Source organism: Anthonomus grandis, chromosome 5, assembly GCF_022605725.1.
Source record: "Anthonomus grandis grandis chromosome 5, icAntGran1.3, whole genome shotgun sequence".
NCBI lineage: Eukaryota > Metazoa > Arthropoda > Insecta > Coleoptera > Curculionidae > Anthonomus > Anthonomus grandis.
The window spans coordinates 261,900-286,401 of record NC_065550.1 but is presented as its reverse complement, the minus strand read 5'-3'; the positions used below and the strand labels follow the sequence as shown (position 1 = coordinate 286,401).

At 38.1% G+C, this 24,502-nt stretch overlaps 2 protein-coding genes across 3 annotated transcripts in view; both read right to left on the bottom strand.

Annotated features, from left to right (window-relative positions):
• LOC126736026 (beta-mannosidase-like) overlaps positions 1 to 19,128 on the bottom strand; it is a 35,327-nt gene extending 16,199 nt beyond the window's left edge. The window contains exons 1-6 of the mRNA XM_050440215.1: positions 18,956 to 19,128; positions 11,318 to 11,464; positions 11,113 to 11,261; positions 10,846 to 11,054; positions 1,736 to 1,885; positions 1,413 to 1,675 (exon numbers count right to left, since the gene is read on the bottom strand). Coding sequence (XP_050296172.1) covers positions 1,413 to 1,675; positions 1,736 to 1,885; positions 10,846 to 11,054; positions 11,113 to 11,261; positions 11,318 to 11,464; positions 18,956 to 19,064 — 1,027 coding nt within the window. The 5' untranslated portion in view covers positions 19,065 to 19,128. The remainder of the gene's footprint in view (positions 1 to 1,412; positions 1,676 to 1,735; positions 1,886 to 10,845; positions 11,055 to 11,112; positions 11,262 to 11,317; positions 11,465 to 18,955) is intronic.
• Positions 19,129 to 23,914: 4,786 nt separating this feature from the next.
• Positions 23,915 to 24,502, bottom strand: part of LOC126736023 (beta-mannosidase-like) — a 44,487-nt gene continuing 43,899 nt past the window's right edge. For both annotated transcript variants that reach the window (XM_050440212.1, XM_050440213.1), the window contains 2 exons: positions 24,253 to 24,447; positions 23,915 to 24,201 (listed from right to left, as the gene is read on the bottom strand). In XM_050440212.1, coding sequence (XP_050296169.1) covers positions 23,974 to 24,201; positions 24,253 to 24,447 — 423 coding nt within the window. In that variant the 3' untranslated portion in view covers positions 23,915 to 23,973. The remainder of the gene's footprint in view (positions 24,202 to 24,252; positions 24,448 to 24,502) is intronic.

Sequence of the window (24,502 nt, the reverse complement as noted above, 5' to 3'; positions counted from 1 at the left end):
TTAATTACACTGTGAGATGCTTTGTAATATTGTAACAATATTGTAAACATCGAGAAACCAGCTGATTCTCTGGAACGGCACAAGTGGTACACCTCACGACGTCTCGAAGATTGGCGAGAATCTTCCGGAATAGCGTTTTGCCGAGTATATAAGGAGCCACATCGCCGATGGAAGTCAGTTGTCAGTTTAGTAGATAAAATTCGGAATATTGGCGCGAGATTTAAATAGTTGTAACTAAATGCAGTAAAAATGAGTCTTTCTAGTAGTCGTGAGTGATCGTGTTTTCGTAATGTAGTGTGTAAAGTAAGTAATTAGAATTAGTTCGATTGTTTTAATTCACACCTATCTAACGGGAAAAAATGCTACAATATGATCCTCTAAAATACCTATCTCTCTAGGTTGACTTAATGTATATTTAAAACTAACATTCTTAACGTTAATCCAAAAATTAAATAAAATTATAAGGAAAAGGACAACAAAAAGTAGTAGAAACCAAAATGTGAAAGCTAGTTCTTGAAGTCCATTAATCTTGAACCCTGAGTCCATTCAGCATTTAATAGAGAAAATTCAATACATGATCATTTAAGCTACCGAGTTAATTAATTTAAGTATAATCATTCGTAGCAAATCACATCACAGTTGGCAAAAAGGTTTAACCAGATGTCTGGGTCTAATGCTGCTGGGGAGCCCAATATACGAGAAAGAATGAGATGCCAAAGTTATATTAACTAACTCAGCATACGCAAAAGAAAGGATGAAAATATATTGACGTTGTTTTTTTATGTTTTTGCCCTAGGAAATTAACTCAGTTAATTTTTATTTTAAAATTTAAGAATCAACCATCTACGCCTTGTTTATGAGAAGCTAAAATACAAGCTATTATTGTACGTTCTATGAAAAACTATTTAACCTTTAAGACTTATAGGAATAAACGAACGTCATGGAAGTTAGCAACAGAATCAGAAACGAAAATCAAATTTTTACAGTCGATATAATAAGTTCTGCATGCAATATATCTTGTATTTTATTATCTTTTATTTATACATCAAGTTTAAAGATGTAACAACATTTTTTACAATTACTGTGATCTTTTTGATTATTTATTATTTTACAAACATTTATGCTGCAAAAAAATTAAATCTACACCCCTTTTCTTTCAGTTTAAAATCAGATTTAATACTTAAATATGGAAAAAAATATATTGCGTGCAGAACATATCTGCTCGACTGTAAAAATTTGATTTTCGTATCTGATTCTGTTGCTAACTTCCATGACTTATAAACGAGACTATCAACATAAGTTCAATAGTAAAAGCTCTATAGTATAAAAAGGCAATCATTTCTTGCACATCATATTTAAGATCTTATTATATATATTATATATATATATATATATATATGATAAAAACTTACCCAGGGTCTCTTGCACCAATTCAACAGTTCTGAATCCAATTTTCACTTTTTTGCTCAAAACGTCATCGCTAGCTTGGGCACTAGCAAAAGTCACCTCAACTTCGTACAGTGGTTGACTTCCGTAACCATTAGGCCACCATAAATGCACCAATTGTTTCTTAACTACTAAAGAGGCCGATTTTACAAGTTCTCCATTCGTATTGACGGTCTCATTTACTTCTACGTTTTTGGATATGCTTTCAAAATCTATGTTAATTTTTACGCTAGAAACAAACAACTTTTTTAATAATTTCTTATGCTCAACCTGGTTGATTTTTGCTCACTTAAGAGATCCTTCCACGCGTTTCTTTTCATTTAACGCAAAGTAGGTGTCGACAGAAACCACCCAGCTCTCGCCATCTTCAGAGTTGCTTACTCTTGTCACAATATGACGAATGCGAGTCTCATCATATGCCTCTAGAAATACTGGTTTCCTAGAATCAAATATATCGTAAATTTATTTAAATTATCTGTTATTTACTAGGCTACTATTGCGAATATATTCTAAACACCATTCCATGACACGAAGAACGATAAAAATTTGTTGAAAACCAGAAAAAATATAACAAGAAAAAAGAATAATGAGGAAAAACGAAGAGTTAGTAAATACTGACTTGGTGGAAAATTCGTGCGTTAATGAAAAATTCCGCTATATCAGAAGAAAAGTTAACCAAAGTAGAAGAAAGCCTTAGAAAATAGGAGTGTGAGAGAATCAATCGCAAGCTAACATCTCGGAAAATTCTTGTAAACTAAAAATGGAAATCTTACAGACATCGGAGCAGAGAATTTAAGAAGTGCAAAATAAGTATGCAATATTAGACGTCAAAACTATCGACGAATGATAATATAGATCGTTAGTAATAAATCATTAAGGAGAATTTGGCTTTGTGTCTGCGGTTCATAAGGAGTGGAGGACACACTGAATCATTTACTGGATAGTACAATAGGTTGAAGCATTTATCATTCATAGTTTGAAGTAGCTGACAAAACAAATAACTGGCCGTCAAAGGACAAGGCCAACTGCACTAACTTTTGTCTTCAAAAATTGTTACCTGTAGAGCCGAAAGATGAAATATTATCAGGACTATTAATGAAACATTAAGAGATGTGTTATGGTCAAGCGTATTTGGAGCAGGTTCAACACCCTTAGTCAAAAAATCAAGCCCATTGTGAAAAGCTTATGGTGAACGTTATCGCCAAGATAATAACTTAATGTCATGTTGTAAATGCTGTCAAAAAGGATAGGTAAAAGTCGTTGTCGTTGTTAAAAAATGTGTTAGATTATGTATTTATAAGACTCAATTCATACATTCCAAAAATTTAAATTTATTGATTTTTGTACCATCTCAGAAAGTTTTTGAATTACAAAAATTGTTGTAGTATGAAAGTTTTGGGAACAATTCTCTTTCTTTCACTAAAACATGTTCTCTTACAGTTGTTCTGGAACAAGCTGAATTTAAAATTTCGTCATTGGTCTGAATGTAGCTCCAAAGATACACGAAGTCAGCAGATCCATTCTTTTATTAAGGCGTTGGCAATATTAGAGAGTTTTCTGGTTTAGTAGAGGGTGCGCCTCAACCTATTTGCTGAAGTGTCGATCACGACCACGACGTACTTATTCCCTGCTTCTGATTCGGGAAATGGATTCTGATTCAGGATGAGAAATGCCAATAGAAATAGTTTTAAAGAGAATCAATAATTTTTCCATGCTGTGCTGACGTATCAAAACCTTCTGCTTTCTCTGCTACTCATTACTTGCCATACGACGCATATACAACGTATTTCCTACATCAATCCTCTATCGATTTTGTGCTAGTTTATGTTGGTTCTCCCTTTCTTCCTAGTATCAAAAACGTCTCGACATCTATGGACTACATGCCTCAGCCTCCTTCTTTCGTCTGGCCTTAGAAGGGTGCCCATCTATGATACCAGCTCTTCTAATTATTTCAGAATGGCTTTCCGGTTTATGTCCATAGCCGCAACTTGTTGAGATATTGCTGAAATTGCAGAGCAGTGTCCTAACTCTCACAGGAACACTCCTTTCGGCGCGTACAAGAGTCTTTACGACTGCTATCTCTCGACCAACAGTCTCGTTATGCATCGCAGGTTCGAATATGATTATTTTACCGTCCATGGTCTTGTTATCAACGCAGCCCTCCAGAACGATCTCGTTCTGTTCTAGTATCAAAGCTTCATCCAGAAGTAGGACTCGAACACTGACTACCCCTCCTACGATGCAAAACAAATTTTTCCTCATGTATCTTCGGGGCTCTCTGCTTAAAGCTTAACTCATAGCCGTCGGTATACATTATGTCTCATATTTATGTTTCACCATGGACATTTGCTTGATCCCCGTCACTGTTCCTAGACGCCATTTCAATTCGCCAAAATCAACGCTGCCGATTTTACTACGTCGTGTCTTATAATTGTCTTTGTTGCACCTGTATTTAGCAGCACAGTGGAGAGGGTTTAATCCACTAGGTATTTACTTTTACTGGGACTTGCTGAATACAGGTCGATGATCGCCCCTTTGCGTCGATCTCCTTTAGGGTCCCAGATTGACAAGAGTGGAACTTGCGCCTTTTAGACAGTGTCATCTTATTTGCTCTGCCTTGGCACATTTTTAACACTCCAATTTCCAGTCTCGGCGACTACGTCCCCCAATCACCTCCCTTATCATCTGCTTGACCCACTCCTCAAAGTTGTTCTCTCCTGAAATCACTTACCGGTTATGAGCTTGGCTCTCATTTGTGTTAAAAACACGAATGAGAGCCAATTCAATGCAGCGTCGAATTCAAAGGTATGGTCTACTAACTTAGATGTAACTTAGATTTAATGCATCTACTAACTTAGATGGATCCACCCAGACCAAGGCCAATACGAGCGAGACGCAAAAACGACATCGCTCGGAGGGAGAAACTCCGCCGGAGTCAAAACGACCCAGGAAAAAGCCCAGGGGCCCAAGACGGGAACCAGGGCTGTCCTATCGGGATGCTGCGGCGGGGCTAAGAATGGCCATAACAGCCAAAAAATACCCCGAGGCATTCGTCTCGGAGGAGCAGGCAAACACCCTAAAGGGCTGGCTGCTCAACAAAACGCTCGCTCTGCAGAGCGGATCACAAATCGCGCCCAAGTTTGCAGGCGTAAGCCACGGTGGGGGAATCCTTCACATCACCTGTGTCGACGAGTCAACTAAAAATTGGCTCGTCGGACTGGTGCAGAAGGAAACTCCCTGGGAAGGGGCTGAACTCCAGATAACGGAGGACGGCAAACTTCCCAGACCGGTGAAGGCAATAACATGGGTGCCGGGACCTACTGAGGAACCGAAAGCACTCCTACACAAGCTGGATGTTCAAAACAACATCAACACCAGCTTGTGGAAAGTGCTCGACATGAGGAAGGACCAGGACGACAAGGGTTGCCTGGTAACGCTCCTCATGGACGAGAAATCCTGGGCCAAAGTAAGGGAAGCGAATCAATCGCTATACCTCAACTTTGGCAGCATAAAAATTAGACTCTTGGCCGGCAGCCAAGAGAAAGAGAAGAGGGACCAGGCAACCCCTATGGAAACAGAGGGATTGCCGGGAACCTCTTCTTCCTAAAATCGCTCTCCGCAATGGGTGCGAGGCTGATACAAATTAACCTCCACCACTGCAAAGCAGCCACTGCGGCCTTACAAAAATGCATAGCCGACAACAATATTCAGATAGCCCTGATTCAGGAACCTTATACTTATAGGGGCCAGATAAGGGGACTAGGAAACCTCAACGGGAGACTAGTGTCAGACCCAAAAGAGGGACCTAACCTAAGAAGCTGTATCTTTATAAGAAAAGATATAGAGGCCACACCGCTGTGGGAGTTTTGTGACAGGGACACAGCGGCGGTCAAAGTACAAATCAAAACAGCGGAGAGGAGCTACGATACAATAATAGTATCAGCATACTTTCTGCACGATCAACAAGGGGAACCACCTCCGACAACAGTTCGGAGGTTGATAGACCATCAAAGATTGGAAAACCTTATAATAGGCTGTGACGCCAATGCTCACCACACTATCTGGGGAAGCACTGGAACAAACAAACGGGGCGAATCATTATTAAATTACTGTGCTGCCTCCGGTCTAATATACTTAATGTGGGGGAGGAACCGACCTTCGTCAACATACTCCGCAGAGAAGTAATTGATCTAACCATTGGCAAGGGACGCATCTGCGACCTCGTTAAAAAATGGCATGTATCTGACGAACCAAGTTTGTCGGATCACAGGTACATAAGATTCGATCTAGAATCTATGGATACAAATCCGGAGACCTACAGGAACGCCAGGAAAACGGACTGGGACCTCTTCAATGAGATACTAGGACGCGAACTGGAAAACTGTCCAACGGAGGCAAAAGACAATGTAGAGCTCGAAGTGCTGACAGAGTCAGTCACTGAGGCTATTAAAATTGCTTTTGAAAACTCATGTCCACTAAGCAAACCGCGTCAAGCAGGGAACACCTCATAATGGAACCAAGAATTGGGCGAGCTAAGGAAGACAGTAAGAAAGCTTTTTAACAGAGCCAAAAGAACTGGCGAGTGGAATCTATACAGACAACACTTAACCAGGTACAATGATGCTATAAAAAGAGCAAAGAAAGAAGGGTGGAGGAAGCTATGCCGGGACCTAACAGAGACACCAGCATATGCTAGACTCCACAAGGCAATATCCAAAGGGCCACGACAAACCCTAGGCTCTTGTCTAAAACCCGATGGAGAATATACGACAACCGAGGAAGAAACGCTTGGCTTAATGCTGAACACGCACTTTCCGGGATCGAAAATTCTCCACCAACCAGAACATACCCAGGACCCAACTCCTATCATTCCAAACAGGGGCAAAAGGGAACACTGGGAACTAGCGAAAAAGGTAGTAACCTACGAGAAGGTTAAATGGGCGATAAATTCCTTCAAACCATTTAAATCTCCCGGAATGGATGGCATAATGCCAGTCATGCTACAGCGGGGTAGCGAACTGCTGCTGCCTGCACTATGTAAAATAATGCGGGCAAGTCTAGCCACGGCGCATATACCAGAGAGTTGGAGGGAAGCAAAAGTAATATTTCTACCAAAGACGGGACGCGACTCCTATGCGAAACCTAAATCCTTCCGACCAATCTGCCTTACATCATTCCTCCTAAAAACAGAGGAAAAGCTCATAGAAAGGCATATCAGGGACAATGTATTACGGGTCAACCCTCTACATCGACACCAGTATGCCTACCAAACAGGTAAATCTTGTGAATCAGCGATTCACGAGATAACCCAGAGGGTCGAACAATCTCTGAACAACAAAGAGATCGCCCTAGGAGCTTTCTTAGATATTGAGGGAGCATTCGACAATACGTCATATGACTCAATCAACCGTGCGATAGCAGCACGAGGAATACATCCCATGATTGGCGGCTGGATAACCCAAATGCTAAATCATAGGAAAGTAGCAGCAAATCTCAACAGCACAACGGTTAAGGCCAAAGTGTGCAGGGGAACACCGCAAGGGGGCGTACTGTCACCGCTGCTGTGGAACCTTGTATCGGACAGCTTGCTGATACGACTGGAGAGGCAGCTTATCCTTGCTATAGGATATGCTGACGATATAGTCATCCTTACACGAGGGGGTAGTCAGGCTTATGTATTCGAAAAAATGCAAAGAGCCCTGACTACTGTCGAGCACTGGTGTGAGGAAGAACAACTAAGGGTAAACCCCACAAAAACTACTCTGGTTTCCTTTACCAAAAGAAGGAAACTAGAGCCCATTAGAAACATAAAATTTTATGGAGAAAATCTGCGACTTGAAGACGAGGTCAAATATCTAGGTATAACCCTGGATAAAAAACTCAGCTTCAAGAAACATGTAATCCAAGCTACAAATAAAGCCACGAAAACTCTTATGTACTGCAAGAGAATGTTCGGTAGATCATGGGGACTGTCACCAAAAATGGTACATTGGATGTACACGACAATGGTTAGACCCATCATTACATACGCAGCACCTATATGGTGGCATGCGGCAGAAAAGAGGACTGTAATACAGATACTCAACAAAACACAACGAATAGCATGTCTGGGCATAACAGGAGCGATGTCAACAACGCCGACTGCTGCCCTAGAGAACCTGATAGGACTAAGCCCGCTACACTTAGTGGTACGGGCTGAAGCTATAACGGGGGCGAAAAGACTGCTGTCAAATGGCGCAACAATCCTATCGAAAGATGGGCACAATGCCCTATTTGACAAAATACAGGACCTTGGGCGCCTGGCCCTAAGAACAGACAGAACCAAGGTCACATACCTAGACAAACCTTTTATCATCAAAGAAAAAAGGGGACCACTGGACGCAGAAGCGAACAGGCTCAGGCAAAGAGGTTACTCAGTATGGCACACGGCAACCAAACGATCCAAGATCGGGGTAGCTGTGGGCATGGTGGAGGACGAACAACAGGGCAGACAACTTATGCTAAACCTGGGCCTCGAAACAACAAATTTACAGGCAAGCATAATAGGAATTCAAACCTGTGTCCAACTGATGAGAGAAGGGCTGCCAAGAGGCAAAACCTTCGCAATTTTCACAGGAGACCAGGCTGCGACACTTGCACTACAACAGTTCGAGACTAAGTCAAGAACTGTGCAAAGCTGCTGGGAGGATCTCAGGAACCTCGCCGAAGCGCAAAATAGGCCAGAGATAATCTTAGCAGAGAATATGGGCAACAATAAGGCTGCAAGAAGGGCTAACCAACTTGCAACCCAGGGAGCCAACAACAGCCTGGTAGGCCCTGAACCAACATGTTATGTCAGCGATAAGACCTGGAAGAGGGAAATCGGCAACTGGCTAATAAACCAGAACAAACTCTACTGGGAGCAGCTGCCAAAGATGGAACAATCCAAACAACTTATAGGCAGCCCACCCTTCAAGAAGGGTGAGAACATACTGGGCCTCTCCAGACAACAACTGCGAAAGGTCGCAGGGCTACTTACAGGCCATGCACCCAGCAGGAAACACCTGCATACGCTAGGGAAATCAGCTACCTCGCTATGTAGGGGATGCAATGAGGAGGACGAAACAACTCTTCACATACTGTGCTTCTGTGAAGCATTTAATCAAACCAGGGCAACATTCCTGGGGGAAGAGAAACCCGCACCAGAGGGTATAAGAAATCTACCACTGGGCACAATCCTGGACTTCCTTGAAGCTACAGAATTGAACCTGTGGGACTAAACATATGGGACACAATAGGACTGCTTCTTAGCAGACCGCAGTGTAGGGAGCCACAAGGCACCACCCAGCGGTGGAGTTTTAGTGGGTATAGGACGAGACAGACTCGACACTGAGTCCCACACTACTGGGGGCGGCGCCGCGTAACCAGTGTTCATAAAGAATTTCTCCACCGACCCAAAAAAAAAAAAAAAAAAAAAAAAACTTAGATGGATGTGTCATTTTACCCTCGCAGAGTCTATCCAGGAATGCTTAGACTTTCATAAGTCTTTTTAAGAACTTTAAAAAGTTCCATAATCCTTTCCTGGACATCTGCATATACCAAACGTACAATATCGGCTTCAAATTTTTGCAAGGACAGTCATGACTTTTGGCACCGATTTTTCAACTGCATGTGGTAGACATGTTCCAGGTGTGATTGGCCATAACGCATCTCCAAATGCCTCACTAGATGGTCGTAGACTTTTTATTCTTAGAGGAACATTATTTGTAAGGTAGCGACAGCATCTTCTCTTAAGGGCATGGCCTTCTCCCTGGATGATCATCCAATTGCTTTTGTAGGCGTTTAAAACTGACTCTTTATAATAAAAATTCCAGTTTACGTCTAATATTGCAATTTTGTTTTGAACTTCTCAAATCCTTTCTTCTTCTAAAATATTTTTTTCCAATCTAGCGCAATACTCCTTTAGTTTCTCTCTAAGCTCCCTTTTTACACTAGTGCATTATTTGCTAACAATTTTTTTTCCTCAACCTTCTTTCATCTTTGCAGAATTTTCCAGCAAATTAACTTCTAGGTTGGCAGAATTTTCTTGCAACTCCACTTCCAAACTTTGCAACATTTGACCGATATTGCTTGAACCAGCAAAAACAAAGTTGTCTGGGTCATCGCCTTCCTCAAGTAATGCTTTACGAAACTATTCCAGAAAGTTTGCTTTATTTCCCGTCGTATCGCAGTCTCTTTCCTCTAGCTCCCTTTTCAGGTCAGCAACTTTGAAATCCACCAGCTTTGGCATTTTCACACACTTTAGCCAAATTTACTTCGATATACTGATATTTATTTTTCACCAATGTCCAGTTAACTGACTTCCAATTCACAACCCACTTCTGACACCAATGATTTTCCAGTTCGTTAGGTGTGAATTAAAACAATCGTCAACTAATTTATTTACACACTTCACTACGAATATACGATCACTCATGAATACTAGAGATATTTATTTTTACTATATTTATTGACCACTATTTAAATTTCGCTTTAATATTGCGAACTTTACTTCACTGAACTGACAACTGACAACTATCGGTGAAGCAGCTCCTTATATACTAGGCAAAACGCTGTTCCGGAAGATTTCTGCTAATGACGCCGTGCGGTGTACCTCTTACGTCGTTCCAGAATGATGCAAAATCAGCTGGTTTCTGGGTGTTTACAATATCGTTACAATAATATATTACAGTTGTGTGTAATGTCGAAAGTTGATGAACATAGGTTGGTATTTTTCTACACTTATATATTTTGTACAGATTATTATCAACCTCCGAATGCTGGATTGTAATCAAAAATCATATACACATTCGGAAAGAACGTACGTTACAGTGTGTTACGTTGCAGTTCTGTATTGTTAATTTTCATGTCTATTTTGGGGCATTTTACGATATTTCTAGTTAATCGATGTAAAGTCATATTTAATTTGCCACTACGTTTTTCAAAATTCGAATATTGAATCCAAAATCTTTGGCCTGATAACCCTTTTAAATTTCCCAAAGCTAAAAACCTCCCGAGTGCTAATTTTTGCAACTAACAGCAACGTTCTTTGTAATCTTGAGGTTAAATTTAAATTTTCCGACCTGGAAAAGGTACCTAGACTATTTAAAAGTCTACACATTTTTAAATAGTTTAAAATTCTCATTTTTGATCAGCTTTTTGGCTGTTTCAAACTACTGTGCCTATAACAAACTAAAACTAGTCTAACTACCCAAATCCTTAACCCAGAATGACGTCATTCTTTCCTGAGATTGAGTTCTTACAACATTCTTTAACTTAAAATTGGGGATAGAAAACCTCTCGACAAAATAATTAAAAAAAAAAGTAACGATGAATAATTTGTTTTAATTAATTCATGAATGATGCGATTTATCTTCTTACCATAATCCCATGGAAGGAAACGCTGGTCCCCAGTCCCAAGAAAATGAAGCCTGCATTTTTCTGATCATGTTAATATGACATTCGCCCCTATATTCATCTGGAGGACATTGCCACGGGATGACGTATTTTTCAAGTTGCTTATTATTGAGGTTTAACGCTCTCTCTATAGGGCTTTGGAAGAACACTTTGATGGTATTGTTTCCTTCCGCCTATATAAATCATATAATTGAAAAAGTTAATACAGTTAAAATTAATGGCATAAAATACCTTTAGAATTGGTTTAACATCAAATACATATCTAACAAACATGTTACTAGTTTCTCCAACTGTGACATTATTAATGACTATAGTGGCAAAAGTGTCTACTCCTTCAAATACGATGTTTACGTGATCTCTATCAAGAAGACCTTCGTCAACTAAAAGAAATGTGTAACTGTTTTGGTCACTTAATTATATATCTTTTCTATGTTACCAGTAAAGTTAAGAGCGTATGTCCAGTTTATCTGTCCAGCCCACCTGGAAGAGTTATCATTGTATCCGTAAAAAACGTCCTCAAAAATACCGACATTCATAAGGTCGGTGTATACACCTCCTGGCACAGTCACAGGAAATTCATACCCTAATTAAAAAAAAGATCGATATAAATTTGCAGTAATTGAACAAAAAATTAAAAATACATATGAATTGAAGGTTAAACTAGTGAACACTATAAAAAACTGATTAATAAATCCCTTAATTCAACTAATAAATATTTGTTTTAAATAAAATATTTTCTGAAAATGGCCTCTGTGATACTAATTCTTATAAGTCGCGACCTTCATTACCTCAAAATTACAAGCCAATATCAGTTATTAATGTAAAATAAATATTAGAGAGCATAGATATAATAGAGGCATTTCTAGAGGTCCAATACTACTCAGTTTTGCTAAGTGAGTGTCATCTAAGCAAGGCTTTTGACTGTGTCGACCATAATATTCATCCATCAATGGCTTTAAAACCCGGGGTGGGTCTTGGCCACCTCAACAATTCTCTTCCATTCTCTTCGATCTTGTGTGGCTTTTTCCCAGTTGAGCACCCCCAGTGTTTGAAGGTCCTTGCTGATATTATCCCGCCAACGTAGTTTGGGGAATCCAAGTGGTTTTTGTTTTAGGGCTTTTCCGTTAGGGCGTTTCTTCCCAGACCATTTTAATTAGCCTTGAGTTACTCCTCGAACCATCTTAATCTGTTTGACTTGATTTCTTGTACTATACTTGGGCTATTACATAGTTCATATACCTCGTTGTTCGTACGCATCCTATAGCGAAATGTTTCTTGATTTCAAACTACTCCAAATATTTTGCTAAGGATCGTCCTTTCAAACCGATTGAGTAGTAAAATGGCTTGCACGGCCATGGTCCATGTTTTGCTAGCATATCTTATAACTAACTGGTGTTATAATAGTATTATATATATTGTAGCGTTTTATCCGTTCGTTTGGTCGAATTAAAAAAGTCGAAAATATCTGACAAATTTATTTACACTAGACTACTAGTGATCTTTAAATTTTGCGACAATATTCCGAAATTTACTTCACTGAACTGACGACTACTATAGGCAATGCGGCTCCTTATATACTGGGTATATAACGCTGTTCCGGAAGCTTCTCGCTAATCTTCGAGATTTCGTGCGATGTGCCACTTGTTATTCCGGAATAGCAGAGAATCAGCTGGTTTCTCAGTTTTTACAATATTTATTTTTGTTTCTCTGCTGCAGGATTCTTGATCGTAATAATTACTGGGTTGCATAATAGTATTTATTTGCTTGTAGTATGCGCTGTCTTATTTCTACTTTAATGTTATCTCATGTTAGCATGTCCCTTGCTAACGAAAAGACTGTATGTCCTCTTATATTCGACCTCGTCTTGTGATTCGTGTTATATGCATATAAATCGTTTTCTCCTCGTTAACTCTTAATCCTCCAATATTTTTTGCCTCTTTTTCGAGTTTTATAAAGGCTTTCTTTACCCTAATTGTAATTCTTCCCACTAAATTATCTGCATACCCTAGAATTAGTCTGGATCCGCTATTGTCGAAAACACTCATATTTAATACGGTTCGTTCTATCATTCTCTTATCACGGCGAGTTGTTATATCAAATATTTCGCTGTATTGGCCTTCTATTTTAATTGTATCATATAATGCTTCCCCTCATACTTTAATCATTCTTATGAGTTTGCTGGATATTTTAAGTTCTTCTAATGCTGACCATAAGCTTGCTCTAAAGACACTATCATATGTCTGTTAAGTCTGTAAAGATGGCGTAAATAACCACGAATAGATTGTGTAAATCATTATCGAATTCCCGGCATTTTCCTAGCAGTTATCTTAACGTCAATAGCTATGACAATGGTATCCTTTTCCGAAAACTTAAGCATTATAACTTTAGTCTAAACAGCATAACAGTTGTCGAGTGTTTCCTTAAGTGCAGATGTCAGGTAGTAGGTGTTGCGAGCGTGTCATCAGCAAATAGAGTAGTAAACATGGGAGTAATACGAGGATCAGACTCGGTGCGATCTTCTTCTTAATATACATAAATGATCTTCCTAAAATGAAAACTCTTGAAAAATTCATTCTCTTTGTTGATGACACGACTGCCTCTTATGCTGCAAATTCCTAGAGACACAGGAGAGAACTGATACTTGGTTTTGCTCGAACAGATTACATCTAAATGCAGATAAAACACATCGAGTAATGTTCTCTATGAGAGACCTGTCACGTGTAGAAAATGCATGTGACAGGTGGGCTTTTTGGAGATGACTCAATCCAAGGCTGCATTGGTTTAAATGGGAATTTACCTTCTTAGAACCGGAATGTTGCTATTTTCATGCAACAGAGGTATATAGCATTTTTGATTTACAAAGAAAGAGAGTAAGAAAGGCATGATTGCAAAAATGGGTCTTTTAACGGTGCCTTGTTTATATGTGTTGGAGTGTGTGCTGTATTTTAATTAGAAAGAGACCAGCTTCGAATTTACAGGGATAACTATGACTGCATCTCTTGTATAAGAACTATTGGCATCTAAGGAGGTGTCATCATTCTTCAATCCATGGTTGTTCTACAACAAGATACGCAGGATAATCTCACCTTTCCTCTACTTAGAAGAGCCCGAGTCGAAATTAAAGATAAAATCTCCTTCCTCACTATACATATACCAGAGACAAGAATATAGAAGTTGGTTTAAATATCCAACAGTTTAGATGATCTCTGATCTCGCATCTTTCAGAGACAATTGAAAGAGAAAGAGAGGGAGAGAGAGTGAATTGACTTCGACTTTGACAAATTTTGTTGCGCTTCAAGTTTACGTTTATCAAAAAAAGGTAAGCAATTTTGCCGATGGATAAAAATACGTATATATGGAACGAATACGGCTGCGAAAGTTGGAACCCTTCGCTAGAGAAACTGCAGCATTGGAGCTTTCGAAATATGTTTTAATAGAAGAATATTATGCATCTCCTGAATTTAGAGAGTAAGTAACACCGAAGTTCTCAATAAAATGCAGAAAAACCAGGAACTGATGCTAATAATCATAGAGCGCAAACTAGGGTATATTGTTATATCATCCTATTGTTGAGGCGTTGTAGTATTTTTTTAGGAATAAGGCCATCATAATATTGCTGCATAAGAAAGGTGATATAGCTCAAATACTGAACTATAGGCCAATCAACTTACTTTCGCAGATTTATAAACTCTTCATGAGAATGATTCCCAAGAAGCTAACAGAGAAATTTTATGTCTACTAATCAAACGAATAGATAGAATTCTGTAAGAGCCACCATAAAGCAAAAATCATTATTGAAAAATGCATAGTGCCCTCGGTGCTCGTTTTTGTGGACTGTGAAAAGGCTTTTGATACAGTGGACCATCGTAGTATGCTCCAGACCCTCGCGAATTGTAGAATCGACTATCGTTACACCAAACTTATTTAGCATATTTACAAGAAACCGAATGCTGTCATTAGACACTATACAGATACTATTGATGTTTAATCATACTAAAGTTGAAAACTTTGGTATTAACGTCAATGGCGAGAAGCTGAGCCATCTTCGCTTTGCCGATGACTTGGTATTAATTTCAGACAAATTCGAAAGAAAAGAGAAAAAAAGCGCTTTAAGACTCAACAGTGCAGTATGCAATCAAACAGAAAAATGAGATCTGGTGACTGTACCGTGCCGAAAATAGCAAATCAGAATCCGCCGCGCCGCTTATCAACCAGAAAATAAGCGAGGAGCGATGTTGCCACTTATAATGCTTATGTGTAGTCTTCTAATCGCCAACCTGTATAGCTGTTTGATGATAATAACCAAAATATACACAGGCACAAATTAAAACCTAAACAGCGTCGCGTATTTGCCTAAAGTTTTTCCGTGAAAGTCAAAGCGTCTATTTTTATTTGAGGATCATACCGAAACACTAACAAGGCTACTTGGGAGTCGGTATTCTTTTACACAAAAGATACACTGACATAATAGGAAACTTCGACTACGTAAGCGATAGAATATTGAAAGTCTCACTTACTCTACTACTTACACTAGGCTCCGGACATATTCAAACCAAGTGAAAAAAAATCGGAGTAAAGCAAAGTTTTACAGAACACATAGTAAATGAAAAAGAGCAGCAACTCTCCTAACAAAGAACAACATAAATACGCATACTGCAACACCAGAGACCAGAAATTCAATCAGAGATTAATAATAACATTTATCAATTTGAAATAATTTATTTATCGATTGTATAACAACAAACAGATCAAACCTCACCGAATTAAATACAAGCTATAAGGGTACTAATCTCTGGTGGCATAGATCATAACTTAATTCACGGAAAGTACGTTATAAAAGGGCATCGAAGAATAAAGTAAAAATTAATAATGATTGACAAATACTACATAGAATCATTGGATAACGAATGCAGAAAATATTTATATCAAATCAGACTAAGTGGAAAACTTACATCAAGAAACATAACAGACAAAAATGTGGAATACAGTTGGAATATAATTAAGAGATGCATACAAGGGGCAGCTAACGAATCAAAAGGGAAAAGAACCATAAACTTAAACCCGCGAAATAAAATCAAGCTTTGGTTTACACCAGTGGTAAAAAGGCTGACCGAAGAAAAAAAATAAAAAACTATTTACAATGTCAAAGTATATTAACAGAGGAAAACTGCAATAACTATAAAGAAACAAGAAAATATAAAGAAGCATGAAACCGGATTTTGATGGAGCGCAGAGAAAACTTTGGAAAGCTCAAAAACAGAAAGAAATCCGTAAACGACTATATCCAGACCAAAAGCGTTTCTCTGAACGAGTGTGAAACATATTTTAGAACCCTAAATGACAATTATGGTAATACGGTAGAACCTCAATCATAAATACAGAGGAAGAGGTCATGAATAGGTTAACGGTTACAGAGGAGGAAGTTTGTGTGAAAATTAAAAAGCAGAAAAGCTCCGGAACTGAACTGAAGGAAAAGAGCTAAAAATAAAATTAAAAATAATAAGTATGTGGCACAAAAGTATCACTATACCAATTTTTAAAACAAGTCAAAAACCAATCCGGAGAACTACCAAGGCATATTGGTTTTGCACCACTAAACCTGCTCATGACTGAGCATTTTCAAAAGCATCCTAGAACACTCCATCCAAAACAAAAATAAACAACAAGGTTTTCGAAAGAACGGATTGACAACTGATGTCCTGTTTATCGTGAAACGGGTAAAAGAGAAGGCGATTAAATTTAGCTACTCTGCTTATGTGTGTTTTTATTGACGTAACAAAAGCGTTTGACAAACAGCTGCTCCATATATAGTGGACATATTGAGAAGGAAACAAACCTCAATATCAGCTATAAACATAATCAGAAATCTTAAAACCACATAAAATCACAGGTCAACAAACCACAACAATTACAAACCGTGACAATTTAAAAACGATCACCATTTAATATTGCTTCTACCAATGATGAAAATTAGGTGAAACAGGAGAACAATTTTTGAGGGATTTGTTGTCACCCGTAACCCTCAGATCCTCAGTAGAAATACCTCTAAACTTATAAATGTCAACCCCTATTTCTTTTACCATTTTTGTGTTTGACTGAACCTCACAAATGATTGAAATGTATTTTATGTACATTTAAATAATGCAACTCCTTGAAAAATTATAATACTGATAATGAAATACTGGAAATCCTATCTTTACTACTTTATGAATAGTACAAAATGCGTTTCATTCTTCTTTAAGCATAAGTTTAGCATGAGTTCAAACTGTTCTTAGACGTTTTAAAGAATTTCAGTTGAAATACTTCTACACTCAACAATTGTTGAATTAAATCTACTTGAGTTTTAAATAAAACAGATTTCAAGTGACTCCATAAAAAAAAATCAAGTGGGGTCAGATCTGGTGACCTAGGTGGCCATTCTATAGGTCCCCTTCTACCAATCTATTGCTCTGAGTAATGATTATCCAACCACTCTCTTACTGGGCGTACATAATGCGGAGGGACTCTGTCTTGCTGGAAATGTTCATCTAGAGCAAGATTTCCATTGGCATCCCTTTAATTGTCCACCTCATGAACTACAAGAGGTTTTATAGTTGTGTCTAATATTTTGCACTATTTAGAGTTCCATTGATAAAGAGGGGAGCGACGATACGATTGCCTAATATACCCAGAAAAATTTTAAAAATTGAGAGTATTGCATATGTCCCTCTCTAATAATGTGAGGGTTGAAGTTCGTTTCAATAACGACAGTTTTTTTTGTTGACTTTGTCATTTAAGTAAAAAGTGCATTCGTCACTGAAACAGATATTCTTCATTAACGTGGACTGAGTAATAATCTTGTCCGTATATGTCGCAAAACTTAATATGTCAGTCTGGGCATTATCTCCTAATTCTTGAGTAATTAGGAGCTTGTATAGATGAAATTTGTAAAGCTTTAATCATTTCCTGACTGACACGCGACAGTCCAGTTTGATCTGCAACTTTAAGAAGGGACGCAATAGGAGTCATAGCAACTTCACCAAGAACCTCAATCTTATCGGCCTTATTGAGCAGTCTTGGCTCATTCCTTTTCTTATTGACAATAGATCCTCTTTCTTCAAATTAAGGTACTAACTCACGGATGTACTGGTGTCCAACATTTCTTTCACGATGTCTTTCGCTGAATATGGCCGCCGTACTTGCAAAGCAACGATTTTAAGCTCCATAAATGAAAATTGTTTCTACGCGTTCAGCAATAGTGTAAGCCATTTTAAGAAACGACACTAATAATTGAAATATTTATGAACTTAACTTTTCTAACTAACACAGATTTGTTCATTGATTCTAAAAGAACATGAAATAAATAATGAACACTAGGAGTCGGAAAACAAAGAACAAGTACCTATTTATCATTTAATAGCAGGCATAAGTAAAACGAGAATCTTGTTTCGTCGAAAACGACAAAAAAATTAAATTAATTTATGGTTTGTATTGCAGATATCAAACACAAAATATAAATAAATAAAAGAATGTGGAATGTATAGTATTGGTAGGTACAAGCATTTTTAAATGAAGAAATTTTGCTGAAGCGATGTTTTAAAATGCAATCCGTTTTAAAATTAGATATTATATTACATTTCACTGATTTGTGAGATTAAGTCCGGATTTTGAAGAAAAAAATTAATACAGTCTATGTAGAATTTTATAAGGAACACAAAAATGGAACATAGGAACATAGAAATAGAGGTTGCCATGTAAAAGGAAACCAGTAGGCCGACGATATCGAGACGGAAATAAAGCTGGAACTCTGTCTCACAGGATAACCAACCAGATTAAGCCTTTGTAATTAACAGACGTTACGATCTTCTCGTCTCGAAATATAAAAAGAAGAAGAGTGTTTTTACACATATTTAAAGGATCTCAACATTTATTTGGGAAAAGCCTGGATTATGCAGCACCTATTTTAAGTTTCTCCAAATTATTCGAATTATTTTAATCCACAAAACTGTTACTTTAATGGACCACTTGTGCGTAAGTACTTTTTTTTAACTACCTTGTTTACCCAACAATAATTATTTAATCAAAATGTACTTACAATATTCAGTCTCCTTACCAACCCAGGTACCATCCAAACTCTGGGTCATACTGGATCGACCATGACACTGGGCCACAAAAAGCGCCAAAAAGAATATAAATAAACGCATTTTCGCCAGTTCAAGCGTTCAGCTGGCACTGAACTAAATTCGTACCAACAAGCCACTTAAAGTATTTTTTTTAGCGATTAATCTAATCGATTAAACTGGAGCGATTTTTTAAGTGTTTTGAATTCAACCATTTGTCCACTTCAAAAGTGTGGGATAATAGGATTAAGAAAAAACAGATGACATAACCAAAACATATTTATAACAAAAATAAACACTTTGAGAAAGCTTTTTAGTTATCAGTTCCAATAAAGATAAATATTCATTATTGGGTTTTAATGATAATTCGATCGTTAAAAATAGGTAATCTTTCGAGTTAAATTATAATGAAGCGATTCATTGGAAATATTCCTTAACGAAATATTCAAAATTTTTATGGTGACTTTTTTAAGTACAAGTACAAAAATCTCGGAAACTATAGCAGGTTTATGCGTTGGAAAAAATGTGACCTCTACTCACAGTCAGTATTGCCATTAAAAATATTGATAGCTATGATAATAAATTAATATTATAACGAACTCGAGAACACACTCCTGTCTTATGCTAGAAATGCGCTATTATCTTAGAAACACACTTTTTTAATTTGTCAGATCTTAGAACCTTCACTTGACTCACATTAGTAGTCAATATGAAATGAAACCTTTAACTGTTTCTAAGATAACAACTAAAATGTTACGAAGCTGTCCCTTTAAAAGAGACATTTTCGTGACATATACGCAGCTCATTTTACATTGTTTTGGCTTATGGAAACCAGACAACATAATTTCCAGAGAACAATAACAGTTAAAATAAGGGAGTACGTAGAATCAAGGAAGTTTTAGCTTTTTATTGATTACTACTATTAGATAACTTAACGAGCCTGGTCTTTCGATTATCTTTAATATGGTGCATGAAGGTCTCTTCAATTCTCGTCGTCAGTATATTTATTTCGTAGCCAGATTATAAAACCAGTCGTTTTATAAACGGCGGCCAGATTCTCAAATATTAATTATAGATTCATTATTTTCCTTTCTGGCTAGCCATTTTATAAAAAGATTAGGCGTTTTATGAGACGAGCCTGACGCAAAATTCAGTACACAACTTCGATATTGTAGTTCATAATATTTCTAATGTATTAGAATCAGAGATCTTTAACATTGATGACATATCAGTTGTCTTGCAGGATATTTTTGTGAGAAAAGGAGGTAATATTAATGGGCATCAAAGTATTTTCGAAGCGGTAGTAATGGATCAGGACAATGTCAAGGAGAATGATAATTCTATGGATGGTAATACTATCTCACAGACAACGCACGAAATAAATCGGGTTGAAAAGTTTCCAAGTTTTTTGAATAATGGATCAACTTCAGGGTAAACGAATATATCAACTGTATAACAGAAAATGTTTCTAATAAAGAAAATGGGGCAAAAAGAAAACTGTGCTTATCTTGTGATAAAATTAAAAAGATATGCAATTTTTGTAAAAAATAAGAATTAATAAAAACGCGAAGAACGCAATGTACAAACGTGCAGGTGATCAAATGGTCTAAATAACTAAAAAAAATTCAAGGATTTTGGGGAGCATATAGATCTGTGGTTCCAAAATTTGATAGGGAACTCCTTGACCCAAAAGGGGTAGTAGGAAATATTCTGGATATTCAGAATGGGGTATACCCCACAGGTACAGAGCATGGTCGCCTTAATCAATGTCTCCTAGAGACGAATTAAATCCAGTTGGCAATTCTTACTTTAACTCCTTTGTCACACTCATAAAATAGAGCAGCGTTACTCAAAGTGCTCCGCGAAACCTCCGGTAGGGCTCCGCCAGCAGCCATAATAAATGAATGCATGTATTAAAGTGGACCTGTATCTATCTTTTTTGTATGATTATTAATAAACAATTCACATAGCTTTTGCTTTTAGTTTAGAGTTTAGGGTTCCGTTAAAAATTTAGTTTTTTAAAAGGGTTCTGTCACCAAAAAAGTTTGAGTAACACTGGAATAGAGAAAGGGCCGCTGTCTAATGACCTTGGCCACCATTTGTATGGTCTAGTGCTGGGACATCGCAATGAAACATCGTCAGATTACAAAATTTTCACCTAACTATCGTTGGCTGTCTACATTCAGTTGTTTCTAAGATAAACAACAAAGCTGATTAAAATGTCATGAAGCTTTAGTTAAAGCAAGCAAGTACATTTAGGAAATTCAAGCTACAATTTTAGTGATTGTAAGTAAGTAATCGTAAGTAAACAAAATTAATAAAAAGAGGCTCAAATGGGACCTTCAAACAAGATGAACCATTAAAAACTGAACCCTGTAGGTAAAACTATAAAACTAAACGATAATTTATGGAGAGGTTCCAGGTCTTTTTATAGTTTTAAGCAATCTGAGGTTCTCTTTTTATAATTAAAAGACTATTTATGTTAAGTAGTTTATTTAACAAGCAATTAAAGCAACGTTTCGATGCTTGGTTTACACAATGGCTTTAGAAAAACCGATAAGGCTCTCTGCTCTGAAGGACTTAAAGTCACTCGGTGCACTGAAAGTGTTACTCAAGTATTTGAACATGGCACGCGTGAGTGCTGGGCACTTCCCGACCACATGATCAACGGTTTCATCCTCCTCCCAGCACCACCGGCATTCCGGGTTGTCCGCAATACCGATGGTATAGAAATGGCTTCTTAAGAGCCAGTGTCTGGTTAAAAGACCTGTCACTAGCCGAATTTCGCAACTTTTTAGACGTAGTAGATTTTTGGTGAGACAGGCAGAGGGCCGACCTCTGTGCGCTATAGCCTGTCTCATACCAGGGGATTCAGTCCATCTTCGGTGGATCCACTTGTCCAGCAGACCTTTCATTGACGCGATCGCTACGTATTGGGCGATACGAATTATGGATTCCGGCTCCATCGGCACAATCGCGGATCCCAGTCTGCCAAGAGTCCGCTTCCTCGTTACCTGCATGGCAAAGTACTCAGACGAGCTGGACCCTGCAGCCAACCTGCACCAGTTTTTCCAGGACTTCTATGCACTCTAGTACAAGCTAGGAGCTTACCTTTATATTGATACTATTGTATTGCAGTGTCCGCAGCTTAGGAGTTTCTGTCTATATAATCTAATATAATATCTAATAAAGTGAATACTTCGACCTGGAAGACAGTGGCGTGCTCCCCCAGCGATATGCCCTACTGGTATGTGGGATCCCACCACAAAGCTCTGATCCAGCTCTGTTATTCATTCTGAAGCCATCTGTGTACCAGATGGTCCCCCTATTTAGCAATGCATGTCTGTTGAAATGCTGCCGCTCCTTTCTGCCTGCAATGTGTGTCACGAATCCCTCGCAGTCCACTGTCACTGGAGTCATGCAGGCACTGCCCATCAGAAGCAGAGGACATTCCTGTATAGCCCGTGACCACATTTTTGCGTGACCGGTCTCGCCAGCACGTAGTTTGCCGAGGACGTATAGCCTGTACGCAGTCCTTATTGCCTCGAATTGCCCAACGAGGTCTAGAGTCTGAAGGCTCAGCAGAGTTTCAAGCGCTCTAGTTGGCGCCGTTCGCGTAGAACCCATGAGACATGTAAGGCGTTGGACTTTGTCCAGTCAAGCACGAATTTTCGCTTTCTATGTACATGGCCACCAAACGATAGTCCCATATGTGAGAAGGGGTCTCACTTTCTGGAGTAATGCAGCTCCACGTCACCTAGAGATATAACAGGGGGCGTGCCAAAGTTACGTTTCCTCGTGAATAGTAAGAGCTGTGCTTTTTTGGCGTTAATCCTAAGACCCCCCGAGAGGCACCATATGTCCACCATACGCAGGACTCTCATCATAGGGCGCCGCATTGAGGCGGCGTCTTTCCCCGGGCAAAGGATTACCAGATCATCAGCGTAGGCCTGTGTGTATAGGCCAGCATTGTTTAAAAGATTTATCAGGCTGTCGACTATAAGGCACCACAAGGTAGGGGGCAATACTCCTCCCTACGGGCAGCCTCTAGCCGCCAACGTTTTGAAAATCTCGCTGTTAAGCTGGGCAGATACATGACATTGCGAGAGCATGGCCTCTATCCAGCTAACTAAACAGGGTTCTGAGCCGCGACTCTCGAATGCTTGGCAGATTATATCGAAAGGGGTGTTGTCAAATGCCCTTTCAATGTCTAGAAACGCACCCAGGCAGGCCTTGCCACTACCCAGAGCACCCTCCACCTTCCTTCACGAGGTGGTGTAGGGCCAGATCCGTGGATTTGCCCGCTTGGTTACCAGAATATTGTGTAATAAAAATTGTAAAAAATACAGAATCTTATAGTAGTATTTAGTTTTAAAAGTTCAATATTCTGTTTCACACATATGAAGAAACTAGTTCGTATATTTTTGGACAAAAATTACTTATTTTGATATTTCTAAAACTTTAGAACTCTGAACCTGCCATGTAGGGAGATCGCTATATTTCGGTGTTTAATTCAATTATTATTACTACTAATTAAGTTGATAAAACTAAATATATAGAGAATAGAGAAATGGATATCGTCTTCTGAGCATCTGAGCAAGAAGGGGTTAAGCCAGCAAATAAGTTGAACCGAGTAAGTACGTTTTATTTAAGTACATTTTGTCATTTTACTGTATTTTATTTCTTTTTCTTATTATATTTATACATTCTTTATAAAATATATAAACAGTTCACTTTTGTCTTTTAAGCAAATTATTTAGATTCTTACAACACATCACTGATAACAATTCACGTATTGTACAAGTTGAGTAGAATTAAACGATATTAGCTAGATAAACTGTAATTAAACCAATTTTAAAAACCTGCGTAGTGAGTTCGGAAAAAACTTCTTGAAACATTAAATTTATGATATAAGTTTAAATGAAATGATAACATAAGTTATTATATTTTATTGCAATTTTTCACTTAAATCGGAAAACAATCTCACAAGGAGTCAAGAAGTTAAATGACGAACAGTTAAATATTTCTGCAATTCGTTGGCTGTAATATTGGAATCGCTATAAAACTCGACAGTTTTGACTGCCAAAACTTGCATAAAACCATTTTCGGAAAATCTGCCTCTAACCACATGCGAATCCACCCACACGAACAAAGCAATATTGTCAGATGTTAGTGTCACCTCAAAAGTGTTAGCTTTTTCTGTTTCTGTTACAGCCTCAATCTAAAAACTTCTAGATGTTTAAGCAGTATAAGATGATATACTTTAACTTACAACTAAATTAGATTTTGGTAGATTGGCCTCCTTTAGTTTCCCTGGAAACACATAATTTTGAGGACTTATTATCACACTACCATTAGTTTTATCCTCCAGTATTAAATGAAAGAAGCAGGTGTTTTTATCACAATTTTGTTCACTTAATAGGTCATCGGTTTTCAATGATTGCACTAATTTGGAAGTGCCCGAGTACTAAAAAAAATGATTAATATGAAAACACTTTTTAATAATAATAATAATAATACAA